Source organism: Triticum aestivum, chromosome 1B (genome assembly GCF_018294505.1).
Source record: "Triticum aestivum cultivar Chinese Spring chromosome 1B, IWGSC CS RefSeq v2.1, whole genome shotgun sequence".
In the NCBI taxonomy this organism is placed as follows: domain Eukaryota; kingdom Viridiplantae; phylum Streptophyta; class Magnoliopsida; order Poales; family Poaceae; genus Triticum; species Triticum aestivum.
In genome coordinates this window covers 413251665-413266173 of record NC_057795.1, presented here as the reverse complement: position 1 = coordinate 413266173, position 14509 = coordinate 413251665, and the positions used below count along the sequence as shown (strand labels likewise).

The 14509-nt window shown below is 45.9% G+C and overlaps 3 protein-coding genes across 7 annotated transcripts; 2 read left to right on the top strand and 1 right to left on the bottom strand.

Moving 5' to 3' along the window:
- Window positions 1–956: 956 nt before the first annotated feature.
- On the bottom strand, window positions 957–4864 carry LOC123127947 (tobamovirus multiplication protein 2B). 3 transcript variants are annotated; one of them, XM_044547826.1, is made up of 6 exons: window positions 4623–4850; window positions 4502–4537; window positions 3917–3982; window positions 3774–3838; window positions 3434–3593; window positions 957–1325 (listed from the first exon to the last, which is right to left on the bottom strand). In XM_044547826.1, exons 1-5 carry the CDS (start codon window positions 4848–4850, stop codon window positions 3461–3463), a joined length of 528 nt encoding a protein of 175 aa, XP_044403761.1. In that variant the 3' UTR covers window positions 957–1325; window positions 3434–3460. The 3 variants fall into 3 exon arrangements, with proteins under 3 accessions (XP_044403761.1, XP_044403766.1, XP_044403774.1); XM_044547831.1 differs by having other exon boundaries at window positions 957–1322; XM_044547839.1 differs by lacking the exon at window positions 4502–4537 and having other exon boundaries at window positions 957–1322; window positions 4623–4864.
- On the top strand, window positions 4821–7927 carry LOC123127931 (NADH dehydrogenase [ubiquinone] 1 alpha subcomplex assembly factor 3). 3 transcript variants are annotated; one of them, XM_044547805.1, is made up of 6 exons: window positions 4821–5062; window positions 5161–5232; window positions 6732–6848; window positions 7005–7039; window positions 7358–7458; window positions 7590–7927. In XM_044547805.1, exons 1-6 carry the CDS (start codon window positions 4953–4955, stop codon window positions 7674–7676), a joined length of 522 nt encoding a protein of 173 aa, XP_044403740.1. In that variant the 5' UTR covers window positions 4821–4952; the 3' UTR covers window positions 7677–7927. The 3 variants fall into 3 exon arrangements, with proteins under 3 accessions (XP_044403740.1, XP_044403749.1, XP_044403732.1); XM_044547814.1 differs by having other exon boundaries at window positions 7579–7927; XM_044547797.1 differs by having other exon boundaries at window positions 7358–7480; window positions 7579–7927.
- Window positions 7928–9211: 1284 nt separating this feature from the next.
- On the top strand, window positions 9212–13591 carry LOC123127923 (pyruvate kinase isozyme G, chloroplastic). The gene is made up of 12 exons (XM_044547786.1): window positions 9212–9528; window positions 10180–10443; window positions 10519–10684; window positions 11092–11226; window positions 11310–11420; window positions 11505–11593; window positions 11882–11944; window positions 12096–12271; window positions 12422–12524; window positions 12664–12839; window positions 13006–13114; window positions 13255–13591. Exons 1-12 carry the CDS (start codon window positions 9340–9342, stop codon window positions 13366–13368), a joined length of 1695 nt encoding a protein of 564 aa, XP_044403721.1. The 5' UTR covers window positions 9212–9339; the 3' UTR covers window positions 13369–13591.
- Window positions 13592–14509: the final 918 nt, after the last annotated feature.

The following is a 14509-nucleotide window of genomic DNA, read 5'->3' as shown; positions in this document are numbered from 1 at the left end:
AGTCCATGCGGCGATCTCAGGTCTAAGACACAAAACATTGTATTAAAGATTAACTAATGACCTGTCGCTCCGTCTCATGGTTGGGTATGTTCAACGTGACATACTATATGTGCCCGATTCCGGTCTCCCAACGTCGACCTCAGATCCCGTCAAGTGCATACTATTCGACTAGCATCCAATACTACATGGCCAGTGAGATCTGACCATCTACCGGTCTAGTTGAATGTGTCTGGCATGGTTTATTCCTTTGAATAGAAATGATGAATTTCGTTTGGTTTGTCTCTGAACTTGGGCTGGATCATAACCGACAATAGTGCATATATATATATATATATATATATATATATATATATATATATATATATATATATATATATATATATATATATATATATATATAAAATACCTTTTAGAGCGCATCATACAATGTAAGATCTCATAGGCAAGTCACGCACCTGTCTGACATACATCGTCGATGTCATTCAAGGACTATAAAATGGTAAGCACGCAAGAGCATGTTCATGATTAAAAAAATAAAAATGGCTGAATTTAGTCATCAACCTAACTTAACTTTATTTGCACAAACTGGTTTTCCCCATCAAATTTTGTCAAATTACCTAAACTGTCCACTGTTGAGGCCTCCTTTGGTTTAGAGAAATTTTGAGGAATTCTAAATGATAGGAATTGTGTAGGAAATTTTTCTTTGGATCCCTTTGATTTTTGTGAATGGATTCCTATTCTTATGTAGGATAGGAACCAATGCTTCACATTTCAAAGAAAAAAAAATATTCTCAAAAAAATGAAAAAAAAATGAGGCTAAACCAATGGAAAATTTCCTATCCTATGAATCAAGTGACATCTATTTGTCTATATAAATTGAGATACATGCCATCTCATTTCCTATGGTTTTCCTATTCCTATGATATTCCTATCCTATGAACCGAAGGAGGCCTAACTGAAGAACTAAATTGCATTAGGCATTGGAGATTGGCGTTACACACGTACCTGCATTGGCAATATCAGATGTCATCGTATCCTCCTTTACATTTAAATGAAAAGGGGGCAACACTAATGTTTCTTAATTAGCACTGAAGCCAATCAACAGAATTTGCAGTAAGCATTATGATAGTGACAGCAGGTCCGTTGCCTCGAGCCTCCAAATCACAGTGCACATAGATAATGGTTTCACAGTTCTACAGCAGGGCCCTTTGCACATTCCAGCGCCACCCGCCACCTGAGTCTTGCCAACTACAATTCTTCAGTTACTACCTTGTTCTCCAGCAGAAGTCAGCTGAGCCTAGGCTTTGGTGAGATGCCAAGATCTGCTATGGAATACAAAAAAATGAACCAGTTTGTTTAGATGAAGCAATCCCTCCGTTTGAAAGAAACAGAGATACAAAGGTCCAACAAGAAAAAGTTTGCAAAAGAAAAATGAGTTCATTTTTTGTGCAGATTTAAGGGTATGTTCGAATTGCCACCAATGTCTACCCTACCGAATTTTCGGTCATGGCCAAAACATTGGTCCTTGTTTGGATGACTGCCAACTTTTTGGCATGCCAATGCTCTTTCGCAACTCTAGTTCATTTTTCTAGCCAATTTTGGGCAACTCACGGGCATGCAAAACCTCAACCAAAATATTGGCTAACCACTTTTTTGGTAGGGCAAACATGGGGAGCAAACAAGTAAATCCTGAGATCTTTACTAGTTCCACATTTTGCAGTTAGCATTAACCCCAAATGATTCTCAGACACAATTTCAGGCATGACGTTGTGCCTACTGCCTAGCACAGTAAAGAAATAGATGGTTCACATCCAATATAACAATATGCAATTTAAAGTGATCATGGTGGAAAGCAAGTTCCAGAAAGCTCTTGATCTTATATTCTTTTTTCCTCTCTCGCGACCGCGCCGCCTCCCCGCGGGCGGCCGGCCGCGCTTCCGTCCCCCTTCTCCAGAGGCCTTCCCCCGCCACCTTCCCCCCCGCCGCCGCCGGCGTGCGGTGCCGGGCTTGCCCCGGGCGGCGCCGGTGGCGGCGGCCCCTGCTTTTTCCCTCCCGGAGGCGACCTGCGCGGGGCGGCGCGTTTCCTGGTGGTGTGCTCAGGCGGCGGCGGTCCGGCGCGGCGGCGGGGCAACCTGGCGCAGGCGTGGGAGGCTGGCTGCGCGGCGGCGCTGCCGTTGGCGGCGGAGCTCGCGGTGGTGGGGGGTGGCGGCGCCTGCTCGGCCCAGATCTGGGCCCCTTCGGGCTCATCTGGGCCGCGGCGGGCCGGCGGCTTCTCATCGACGGCGGAGCCCCCTGGAGGTGCAGTTCGGGCGTAGGAAGGCTGGGTGGGGGCGGCACTGTCGCCGGCTTGCTGCAGCGGGGCGGCAGCGGCTTTGCGGGCCCGAGATGGGCCTGGCCGGGCCTGGGGTGGCCTGGTGTGCCACTGCGGCCACGTCCGGTCGGCACCCGCGACGGTGCTGGAGGCACAGGCCTCCCGCACAATGGTGGTGGAGGTGGTTCCCTCCGGCGCGGCTCCGGTGCTCCCCCTCCCGATTTCTGGCGCTCCTCTCTCCATCCTCTAGGCCTCGTGATGGCGGTCTCAATGAGGCGGCATGGATGACTTCAAGACCGTGGTGGCGTATGCTGGTTGGTGGTTGGCTGGCTGGTTGGCTCCGGATCGGACGGATAGTGGTGGTTGGGATGCGGGAGAAATCCCTGCCGGTTCTTTCGGCGCCGACGCGGTGTCGCCTGCGGGCGTCGCCTTTCCTTCCTGAGGGGCGTAGGTGTTACCCATCCTCCACTCCTCTCCGCGTGCCGGGGGAAACCGTAGGACATGTCCGGGCAGCAGCGTCGTCGACGTCGCACCCCTTTTTGGAGGTGCTGCTTGGTTACGCGGCGATTCGGAGCCTTGGTGTGTGGTGGGACGAATCCGGAGGGCGCAGCGGAGGCGGATCATCTTAGCTTTGCCGAGTTGCCGTTGTTGGCATTTTGTTCTTCTTCTTTCTCTTTTGGGCTTGATGTGCTGTGCGCCCCAGCAGTTACCGTGTGATTGGTGGAAGTTGCTTTATTTATAAAGCGGGGGGAAACCCTTTTTCGGTAAGTGATCATGGTAGGCCAACTGAATGAACTACTTCCTCCGATCCATATTAATTGTCGCTGATTTAATCAAATTGACTAAATCAGCGACAATTAATATGGATCGGAGGGGGTAGAAATTCTGAGTTTTAGTCATCACTGAAACATGTCAAATGTAGTGACGAAGTGATGATTGACCAAGCAACTTTCATGAACAACCCAAAGCTAGTTTTTAGTTTGCTTCCAATCACGCTGAATTTTTAAATAAACGCTAGCAAAGATTAGTTCAATTGGAGATAATTTGTTAACAAAAATCAATGCATTTATGCACCAAACAAACAGGAATAAGAGGTGGCCCAAAGAAGAAAAACTAAACTACCTTTTTGCATAAGCCACAGTGAACACATCAGTCAACCCTGAGTTCTCCAGGCTCAGTATTCTTTTGATCTTTCTGTAATCGAGAGGCAGGCAAAATAGATTTGAGCTGGGTGCTCTCCATGTTTGACAAGAGTTGTGTGACAGTCTTAATTTGAGATGCGCTGCATAGTTTAAAAAATGATGTTACCACAGGTGACAAAGAGGAAAAGTACCTTCAACCATGTGGTAGAAATATGTAGAGAATAAATTATGGTTAAAGAAGCTCTTTGGAAAAGCTACAACTGCTTTAGAATATTATTAGCAAGATGACTGTGTAAATGACATGAAGTTGGGAAAGTCACCTTTGCAAACTACTATCCATAAAAGCATCCAAGGAAGAAATTACATTAGGTAGTTGTTGTAGCACCTAGAATATGACAGGATACACATGTCAATAGCTACATTCAGGGATATAATTTCACATCCATGCAAAATGACATTTTACTTGCTCTGTGTTCTTTGTAAGAGATGCTTTCGCCAAGAGATTCTTAGGGAGTTTAGCCAAGTGGACCTGTGACAAAAAGGACCCTGTGTTAGCACAATGGCACAAAATATTTATTCTGGACACAGACCCCATAGTCAAAATTATATTGAAACTCCTGAATTCAGTGAACTAGCATATTTTGTAATTGTAGGCTTGTAACTTCGATATTTTTGGGGACAGAACATTGTCGCAATCAGGGTGACTTCCACTAGCATTCTGACTGGTTAAGCTCCACGAGGTCTGGACAAGAATGAAAGCACACAAATAATCTAGAACTGTAATACCATGCTGCATCTGAACACTCCAGAGCAGTACTTTTGCAACTTTCTCAATGCCAATCAAAGCTCTCAATACTTGATATAAATCATAAATGTCCATAAAATGTTCAATGCGGTATTGACCCAATATATTATACAGTAGATTATAAATTTATAAGATGCAACAGATTAACTAGCAAGCAATAATAATGGCGTGAAAATCTATTCAAAACCTAATTGCAAGGAGGAACTACCACATCTATCACAAGATTCACACCCTTGGGGGCACCTGAATAAACATTCTGCATGAATCAGCACCTACTTCCTGCCAAAATTCCCCAGATTTGACAAATTGAGCTCGCAGCCAGTTGAAACAGACAAGGACGAGAGGAAGAGAGGGGGAGGTGGACCTGGGCAGGGGAGGACTGCTCCATGAGCTGGAGAAGGTTGGAGGTGGACTGCACCGCCTGCCCTATCTGCTCCGCCACCGTCGCCTTCGCTCCTCCGCCGCCGCCCGCCACCGCAGCCATCTCCTGGTCGTCGTCGTCGCCGCCGCACACCGCAGCCTCGGAATAATTCGAGGCCCAGCCCAGCCAACTGCAACATGGGCCACGTGGGCTGTCCATGTAAGGAGCCATTCGTAACTCGAAACATTTTCAGAGGTGGTGGGTGCAAAACTCCCGACTCCCCTTGAACACGACGCGCCCCCACCGACCGGCGGCGAGGAAGAGGAGGAGGACATGGCGGCGGCGCGGGGACAAAAGGCGCTGGCGACGCTGGTGAGGTCGCTGCGGAGCGATTCCATCTCCAACTCCAATGCTCCCAGGCTCAGGCACCTCCCGTCTCTCAGGTACGCATCGGCTTCCCCCCTTCTCTCCTTCGTAGGGGATGCTGGTGGATGATGCGTGCTGATTTGATTTGACTGGGACGTGGATTTGGCTTGATCAGGAGGACCTTCTCGCTCTACGACCAGATCAACCTCATCGACAACGTCCCCGAAGACCAGCTCCGCTTCCAAACGTAACCTCTCTTTACATCCTCCCAGTTCCATTTCAATTGTTTTCAGCTTTTGCTGTGCGATAGCAAGATTGCCTTCTTCAAAATATATCCGTAAATATGTAAAATTGTGGAATGAGATTGACCATGGTTGTGTTTTAAGCTCAATGTTTGATGTATGCTCGAAGAATCATCCTGGTAGTGGTAGATTAATCAATGTACTCTCTTCCCAAAATAACAGGTTACAACATATCACTCAAATCGGTCAGTATCTGGAAGTTTAATTACTTACAAAATTATCTGAAGGGTCCTGTGGTTGATTAGTGCCCGGAAGTTTGGTTACAAACTGATGTTCTTCTCTTAAAACCAGATACTGCCCACAGGAGAGTGCTGTAGCCTGTAGATACTCTTGTTCTACCTACTAATCCTAGTTGTTTGTAGGATTAAACCAGACGAATGCTTTAGATACATACGTTGATAATTCATATCACGAATTTCAATGACATTTTCTAGCAGATGGAGTGAGATTGAAGAGGTTTTGATTAGAAGTGGTCATCTTCATATAGGATGGTTAACTCATATTATTGCTTGCAAGTAAAGGGATGCAGCTGCCATTTTTCCCTTTTTTTCCCTTTAGTTGCTAGGAATCTGAAAATGATGCTGTACTCATGTACTGCTATGAATAATTTCTGAGGATTGACAAGTAACTTCAACAAAAGTGAATCAATCCCCTTTTTTGCTGAATGAAGGGGAACACAACATGTTTGAGCGACTTTTTTTAGGCTGCGAACTGTCATTTTTGCCTCTCAGATTATATTGGTTTTAGGAAGACCACTAGCCTATTATTTAGAAAGCCAAAAGGAAATTAGCTAGGCGTAAAAGTGGTTTCTTAGTTCTTATCCTGGCGGTGTTGGGGGCAGGTTGAATGATAAGGAAAACAAACAGAATTGCCGTGGTAGCTGGAAGCCGCTATGCATGAAAAACATCTAGTGGTTTGGGCATTCAAAACCTCAGAGTTATTTACATGTCTTGTTTTGGGAACCATTATTTTAATCTTCTGATGCGTAAGGCTGTCACACGGTTGTTTTATTGTACCTGTTTTCCTTGTTAAACTGCATAGTATGACTTAGCCTTGTACTGATCTTGTTCTTAGATTCAATATAAAGCTGGGAGAGGTGCATCGGTTTCTCACTTTCTCTTATGACAATCACTTTGCTCTACTGTCATGAGGGGTGGATAGGACAACATATAGTGGATTTTTTTAACATTCCCCTTTAGTTTGCTAACTTTGGTTCCTTCCCTGAGAATCATCATCTCAGTCTCGCTTATATACAATTGGCAAGAGTAACCAAAATTGTCAAAAATAGTGATTTGGGACACACTTGAATTTGCCATGACTTGGGGCTTAGATTTCTCTTGTTATGCTTTCAGTTGTGAGTAGTTCTGAAGAAAATGTCATTCTACTATCTCATTTAGTTCCGTGGAACTTGTGTATTTGATCAGATGACTGAAATACTCTGCAGTTACGATGACACTGGATTCAAGATTAACAATGTAAAGTATGAAGGGAGCTTGCTGATAGTAGAAAACAAGATACTGACCTGGACACCCAAAACATTTGCGGATATAACTGCTGAAAGGTAAAGGCTTGCACAGTAATATACTATCTGCCGTATATATGTCTTGAGCAATGACTCTATTAGGCCATGTGATACCATTTGTTTGCAGTAGCGCTGTTGAATCTATTCCTGTTTGTTTGTTATTTACTGACAACTTATATTCCTTCAATAATGCAGTTTATCAATCTTCAAAATTGTGCACCCAATCCCAGGTATCTTGGCCAGTACCCTACAGTTCTACATGGCATTTTCTTATCATAATTTTATCGTGTCAGATGAGCATGGTTCCCAAGGGTGGCCATTTCATGTTTAGTAAAAATGAACATTGTTTACGCGTTCAAGATATTGTGGTTTGTTTTTTTACTTCCGCGTTGTGGTTCAATATGTTGCTCTAGTAGTTTATCCAAGTTCATTGTTAAAAATTAACAATATTTCCTCAGGGCCCAGGGGTGGGCAGTTATGTTGTTCGTATTTCTGAACCAAATTAGCGTTACTTGGTTATTAACATCCAATATACTGTGTTTCTCCAGAGATTCTGATTCTTGGTTGCGGGAAATACGTCCAGCCAGTCAGTCCTGAGCTGCGCAAGTTCATTCGGTCAACTGGGATGAAACTGGAGGCCATCGATTCGGTAACGCATTCCCCCCCTCCATGTACAACATACCGTCTATGTCGAAAATCTCAATTCGAAACACAAACTTTGATACTGTGGTGCAAACTGTTGGCTCTGCAAGTGCATAATGGCCCATAGTTGTTTGGCAGAGGAATGCGGCTTCGACCTATAATATTCTGAACGAAGAGGGGAGGGCAGTGGCGGCCGCAGTCCTTCCGTTCGGAGTCGACTCTTAATCACGTCAGCAGACCGGTTTGCGTTCTCCTTGAAGTCCATGGAGCTGACATGAGACCTCTCTTGTACCTCGGGGTCGAAACCTGTAACGATCGGTGGCAAGTGTTGTTCCCCGCTCCTTTTTCTGTTGTCCCTTAGGAAGCATCACCCTGGTTGTGAAGTGTGTTCTCTTGTGACCGCGAAAACAAAAACAAAAGCAGTCTACCTTGTGTACATCAGAATAATCAGCACGAGCCGAACGGTGTTTTCCTTACTAGGCAGGGTTTATTTATTGGTCTTGTCGGCCCTGGGATTCATCTGCCATAAGGCCAAATCGATGAACCGACGAACAAACGGCGTGTGCACTGATGTTTATACTTGTCCTGTAGTATCTCCCATAGCTATGGAAGGTTAACACGATACAGTAAATTGTGGTGGCGCAGAATGATATTGCGCTTGCAAATTACTGGGAGGAGAAAAATTGCCGTGCGTGTTCTCTAGGCGTGAGAGGCACCCTGCCGACTTGGGCAGGCAGTTCAGATCTCACGCCGAAACTCGGGGAGCCATACGCCTGGACTCGAGAGGTTGAGATATATCCTGCTTCCCATTTTTGTTTGAACAAAAGTAGCGAGATATAGCTCGCTAGCTGCGCCACACACGGCAGTGATGGAGGCACGAAAGGGAGATGGATCTTTGTCATCGTTTTCTCCGTCCACATCGCCTCAACGGGAACGTTTACTCGCATAGCCTAGCTCCGCACGCAGGGCAGGCGCGACGAGCTCCAGCCAACTTGTCCTTGTTTTCTTTTGGAGAAAATTCGTTCCAGCCAGTTTGTTCTTGTCTGCATTGTCCGACACATTGCCGTCTCCGCGCGGCCCGCGAAGTCCCCAACTGCCCATCCCCCCAAACAGGATCCGTCTCGCGTGGCATATTCCTCTCCGTGCACGCGGCCGTTCTGAGTGCACCGGCCAGTCGGCACACTCGTGTGTGATAGCCGTGCGTTGACGGTATTATTGCGCTTGCAACTCAACTGTAATCGGAAGATCACATAGTTGAGTGTTGGGCTCATGAGCCACAGCTTCATGCATTAATGGTTCAGATCCAACGTTCAGCTCATCCAGCTTGTGAGATACAGGAATTTATCCTCGCCCCATGAGCTAGCTTTGTTTTGGTCGGGCCGGTGGCGGCACCGCTGACTGTAACCCTGTTTCCTGACGAGCAATAAAATCAGCGAGGAAAAAATAACCACGTGTGGGGTGCACTTGACTTGACTTGTGTGCAATGTAGCGTGTACGTGTACAAAATAGACGCTTGGAAACAACCAGTCCACCATTTCGCTGCCCCCAGCGGGTCCCGCACGAAACTGGCTCGTGCCAGGCAGGCAGCCAGGCACGCACGCGAGTCTCCGGTTCTCTTGGGCGTTGGAACCGAGGCGACGAGGAGCGGAGGCGCATCGTATGGACCGCGCCGCTGCGCGCACCTGGCTCCGGGGCCTCCGGCCCCCCACCACCACCAGTCGGCGTATAAAGGCCCGGCCCACGGAGGGAATGGGCGGTGCTCCCCTCGCAGCTCCTCCCAACCAACATTAACCCTCGCGTCGCCCGCGGCCTCTCCCTCCCTCCTCCACGACCAGCAGCTCCTCCCTATTCCCGTCTCTAGCGCGAACCGCGGGGCGTCCTCCAAACAATGGCCGCGGCGGCGGAGATGGTGCGCGGGTTCGCCGCGACGGCGCGCGTGGCCAGGCCGGCAGCGACGGTGCCGGCGCCCCCGCAGCCCAGGCGGGCGGTCGCCGCGCGGGTGCTGCGGACCTCCGCCTCCGAGAAGGTGGCGGCGGATCTCTCCGTCGCCGGGACCAACGGCTCCCTCTCCGCTCTGGTGAGCGTCCGCTGTCTCTCCCCGTCCCTGCTGCGCGCGCGCTTCCTGCTTCCCTAGTGCTGCTCCATGCTCTCGGTGTACGATGCGGGCCGCTCGAGCCAGCGGCTGAGTTCGCTCTTGCAGTGTTCGGCGATTTTGATCCCGAGCACCGCGGTTGGGTTCGCCGTTTCCTGTCCTGCTGGGATTTGTTTGTTTGTTTGTGCTTATAGCGTCGTCCTTGCCGCGCACTTCGTTAGTGACCGATGGTCTGATCCCGAGCGCAGTGCTTGAGACTCCCGCGTGATCTATTCCAGCTTGCGGTAGCCTCGCCCGTATAGGCCTTTTGATCTGCTCATCTCTACCACATTGCATTCGGGGAACTGCAAGCTTCCTTTATATTGCTCTGATCTTACCACAACAAATAAAAACCAACAAAAGCAGTCCGAACTTGAAAATGGCTGGCTGATGATTATTGGAGTCCAAATGTTTGGTTTCTGATTCCGAGGCAATTCAACCTCTATGGCAGCTCTTGAGCAATTTCTGGATTGTTTAGCTAACAACCCATTTGTTTCCCGGCTACTTTTGCTTTGCAATATCCTAAACGCGATGAGAGAGTTAGCTGTTCGAAACATGTGGTTCATTCAGTGACAGATTTATCTTGTTTGCATGCAGAGCAATAATGATGTCAGTACTGACGCCACCTCACAAGTAGTGGATGCGACTCCCCGGAGGAAGACAAAGATAGTCTGCACCATAGGCCCCTCGACCAACACTCGTGAGATGATATGGAAGCTTGCAGAGACTGGAATGAATGTTGCGCGTATGAATATGTCCCATGGTGACCACCAGTCACACCAAAAAGTGATTGATTTGGTCAAGGAGTACAACGCACAGAACACTGATGGCAATACTGTTGCTATTATGCTGGACACAAAGGTATGTAACGATTTAATTCATTAAATTAGATGCAGTAGTCAAATGCGGCAAGATGATTAAGGTTCAGCGATGCAGGGTCCGGAAGTGCGAAGTGGGGATCTTCCTGAGCCAATCATGCTCGCGGAAGGTCAAGAGTTCAATTTCACGATTAAAAGAGGGGTGAGCACCGAAGACACTGTCAGTGTGAATTATGATGACTTCATAAGCGATGTTGAAGCTGGTGACATACTGTTGGTGGATGGTGAGGACTGGCCTGTCACCATTTAGCTAATAATTTCATGCCGATGATTAAATTCTCTTTAAAGCGAGTGCATGCCCTCATATTTTCTCTACAACTGTTCCTGGTTAAACCTATGTTGTTGTGCAGTCTAATCCCGCTATTTCATAATATTAGCAGTTTTGAGCATCAATATAGAAATAATTATTGGCATAGGGAGCAACATATTCTTTTAGAAAATTATGGTCAATGTGTTACTTTGTAGAGTGTGGCCGTGTCTTAGACTAGTCATATTGGGAATCAGAGGGAGTTTTACTCTTCATTCTATCAGATTATTTGGCTGTCCTTTAAAATCAAATTGTCTTGTTTGCAGGTAAACAATACAGAATGTTGGAGATACTAATCCTTCATTGCATTGTTTGTGTCAACAGGAGGAATGATGTCGCTTGCTGTGAAGTCGAAAACAGCTGACACAGTCAAGTGTGTAGTAGTTGATGGTGGGGAGTTGAAATCAAGGCGCCACCTTAATGTGCGCGGAAAGAGCGCAACTCTGCCATCTATAACAGGTTAATTGGTTTCTTCCTTAACATGTTCAATTGTCTCATAGTTGTGCACAAAATCCTGACATGACATGCTTCTTCCCCAACAGAGAAGGATTGGGAAGATATCAAGTTTGGCGTTGAAAATGGTGTTGATTTCTATGCTGTTTCGTTTGTGAAGGATGCCAAAGTTATTCATGAACTCAAGGCTTACCTGAAAAGTAATGTTCTCTATCATCTATGGAAGTCCTGGATATCTATATTGGGAGCTTACTCAATATTTTCTTTGCTCTTTTAATACCCAGGTGCTAATGCGGATATACATGTTATTCCAAAAATTGAGAGTGCTGATTCAATCCCAAACCTCCAATCCATCATTGCTGCTTCAGATGGGGTAAGGCCCTGAATGTATCAGTTCATTCATGTAAAACAAGTAGCAACTTCTTCCCACATGTACATTTCCTTAGATAGCTGGCATGAGTGAGTAGTGGATCATGTTCATTGAAACTTCAAACACATCATTCTTATATTGTATGAATTCTATTGGTCTATTTAAGTCTAGATTTATCCTGCATATGCTGCATACAGGTCTTATGTTTGTGATAACGAAAAAAATATAATTTGCAACCTTAGTGTACTAATTTATTACTGCTAAATACTGAGCTTCTTGAAATGTTCATAGGCAATGGTGGCTCGTGGAGATCTTGGTGCTGAACTTCCAATTGAGGAAGTTCCTTTACTACAGGTGAGACTAAAAAAACCAGTGCATTTATCAGAGCATGTCTACATAAATCTTAGAGGATAAAAAAATTCATCCTTTTGTACTTTTTCTTAATATACCTAAAATGCAACCAAGCATCAGTTGCATTTAAACTGCAACTATTTTACCTTTACAGGAGGAGATTATCAGAACATGCCGAAGCATGCAGAAACCAGTAATTGTTGCAACAAATATGTTAGAAAGCATGATAGATCATCCAACTCCAACAAGGGCTGAAGTCTCTGATATAGCCATTGCTGTTCGGGAGGCTGCTGATGCCATTATGCTATCTGGTGAAACTGCCCATGGGAAGTAAGTTTTAACCTGTCATAGCTTTTAAATCCATTTTATTTGTGTTATCATGTGTATCAGTTAAGCAATCGCAGAAGCATTTCTAGAGGGTGCAGATCTACATTGGTCTATAACATTGCATTGGACTTACATCTGTGCATCTTTGTTTAGGTACCCATTGAAGGCAGTGAAGGTGATGCACACTGTGGCACTTAGAACAGAATCCAGCCTGTACGACCCAACTAAAGCTCCCAGTCTTGTTGCACGCCCAAAGGTATGATCCCTTTTTTCCAGTTGCTGCACTTTCAACCCATTATATGGTCCCTTTTGCTCTATTTGATGTTTACTACTTTGACTCTAACCATCTTATACCTTTTGTTTTAACCCATGTTTTCTCATGATTATTCTTGTAGGCGCTGCTCAATGATGACTTCTGCAAAAGCCAATTAAGTAAAATGTTTGGATCTCATGCTACAATGATGGCGAACACCCTTCGTACACCGATCATTGTGTTTACACGTGTGGGCTCCATGGCTGTCCTTCTGAGCCACTACCGTCCCTCGTCCACCATATATGCATTCACTAATGAGTATGTTCTTTTGTGCTTTTTAACCATGGTGCTTTCCTCTTGTGAAATCTACTATGGGAGTGGGTTTTGCATTGATCTGTGATACCTAGCGTCCACTCAAATAAATGATCAGAATGGGAAATAGATGCTCTGGAGTATTGATGATGTCATTGCACTGTTGTTGCAGAGTACGAGTGAAGCAACGACTGGCACTCTATCAGGGTGTGGTTCCTATTCTCATGGAGTTCTCAGATGACGCGGAAGAGACTTTCTCAAGAGCAATTACCAGCTTGCTGGTAAGTCCATGTGCTTCACAAAGTCAACCTTTTATCATCATTCCGATAGTATAAACATGCTGGTTTGTCATGAAGTTTCGCTCCCCAAAGTCACCAAGTTTCTTTCTGATCAATCATGGGTTTCTTGGACATTTTGACAGGATGCGAAATACATGAATGAAGGGGACTATGTCACCCTCGTTCAGAGCGGGTCGCAGTCGATCTGGAGAGAAGAATCTACCCACCACATACAAGTGAGGAAAGTCCAGTGCTGATGCAGAACATGCTGAAGCACGCCGGTCTCCCCCCTTATCACGAAAGAAAAGTTTTGATGGCGCATCCAAGCGTGTTACTATTCTACTGTGTCTTGTTATGACTACATCCGAGTAATTCTTTTATGGAGAACATTGCTATGTCGGAGCTGTAGCTCATGCTGAATTTACTTGTAAACACTGAAATCTTTAATGCAATATTCATTCTTATTGGCGTGATTTGACATTGGGCATGTCTTGCGATTTTCAGCGTTAGCAGTTGAAAAGAAGGCAACAAAGTGGTAGATTTGGACTATCAAGATACTAGTAGTGATATGTGTTTTGTTTTCTCTTGCTGCATGGATTCAGTTTAAGGTTCATCATTTGGAGTTGTCTTCTCACCGAGACAGATGCCCATTGTTGGAACCAGATATCTATCATTGGGCGGGCTATCATGATGCTAATTGAAATAATTTTGTTGTGTAAATGCCTTTTGTTCTTGTGCAGTCAAATATTAAAATGGGTTAGACCATGTTGCCCTATAGGGCATGAGACAACTCAGTATTGGACCATTTGGTTGACTCCATGTCTGAGGGGCTGGCTGGGAACCTTATGTCTTTCAGAGGGGTATACCTGGAGAGTCCCTCGGCATAAGCTGGTGGTTGCTGATTTTCGCTTTCGGATTCGTGTCAAGTGGGATAAGCGTGCCAAAGTCTCTAGAACGATGTGGTGGAAGCTTAAGGGGGAGGTAGCTCAGGCGTTCAACGGGAGGGTCATTAAGGGGGAACCTTGTGAGAAAGGAGGGGATGCGGACAATGTGTGGATGAAGATGGCGACTTGCATTTATAAGGTGGCCTTGGAGGAGTTTGGAGTGTCCAAGGGAAGAAGTAGCAAAGCTAAGTATACCTGGTGGTGGAATAATGATGTCCAGAAGATGATTAACGAAAGAAAAATTGTTTCAGACGCCTATACCTGGATAGGAGTGCAGACAATATGGAGAAGTATAACATGACGAAGAAGGCTGCAAAGCGAGCTATCAGTGAAGCAAGAGGTCAGGTATGAGGACCTCTACCGACGGTTAGGCACGAAGGAAGACGAAAGGGACATCTATAAAATGGCCAAGATCCGAGAGAGGAAGACGAGGGATGTTGGCCAAGTCAAATGC

Bases quoted from the DNA above. Each gene is read 5' to 3' on its own strand.
- LOC123127947 (XM_044547826.1), bottom strand. From the start codon at position 4,850: ATGGCTCCTTACATGGACAGCCCACGTGGCCCATGTTGCAGTTGGCTG. The intron at 3,983-4,501 runs GTGCCCCCAAGG...TTTTTGTCACAG, and splicing joins CATGCAGAATGTTTATTCAG to GTCCACTTGGCTAAACTCCC. The intron at 3,594-3,773 runs GTGACTTTCCCA...TAAACTATGCAG, and splicing joins ATGGATAGTAGTTTGCAAAG to CGCATCTCAAATTAAGACTG.
- LOC123127931 (XM_044547797.1), top strand. From the start codon at position 4,953: ATGGCGGCGGCGCGGGGACAAAAGGCGCTGGCGACGCTGGTGAGGTCG. The intron at 5,063-5,160 runs GTACGCATCGGC...TGGCTTGATCAG, and splicing joins AGGCACCTCCCGTCTCTCAG to GAGGACCTTCTCGCTCTACG. The intron at 7,040-7,357 runs GTATCTTGGCCA...GTGTTTCTCCAG, and splicing joins AATTGTGCACCCAATCCCAG to AGATTCTGATTCTTGGTTGC.
- LOC123127923 (XM_044547786.1), top strand. From the start codon at position 9,340: ATGGCCGCGGCGGCGGAGATGGTGCGCGGGTTCGCCGCGACGGCGCGC. The intron at 11,421-11,504 runs GTAATGTTCTCT...TTTAATACCCAG, and splicing joins ACTCAAGGCTTACCTGAAAA to GTGCTAATGCGGATATACAT. The intron at 13,115-13,254 runs GTAAGTCCATGT...ACATTTTGACAG, and splicing joins GAGCAATTACCAGCTTGCTG to GATGCGAAATACATGAATGA.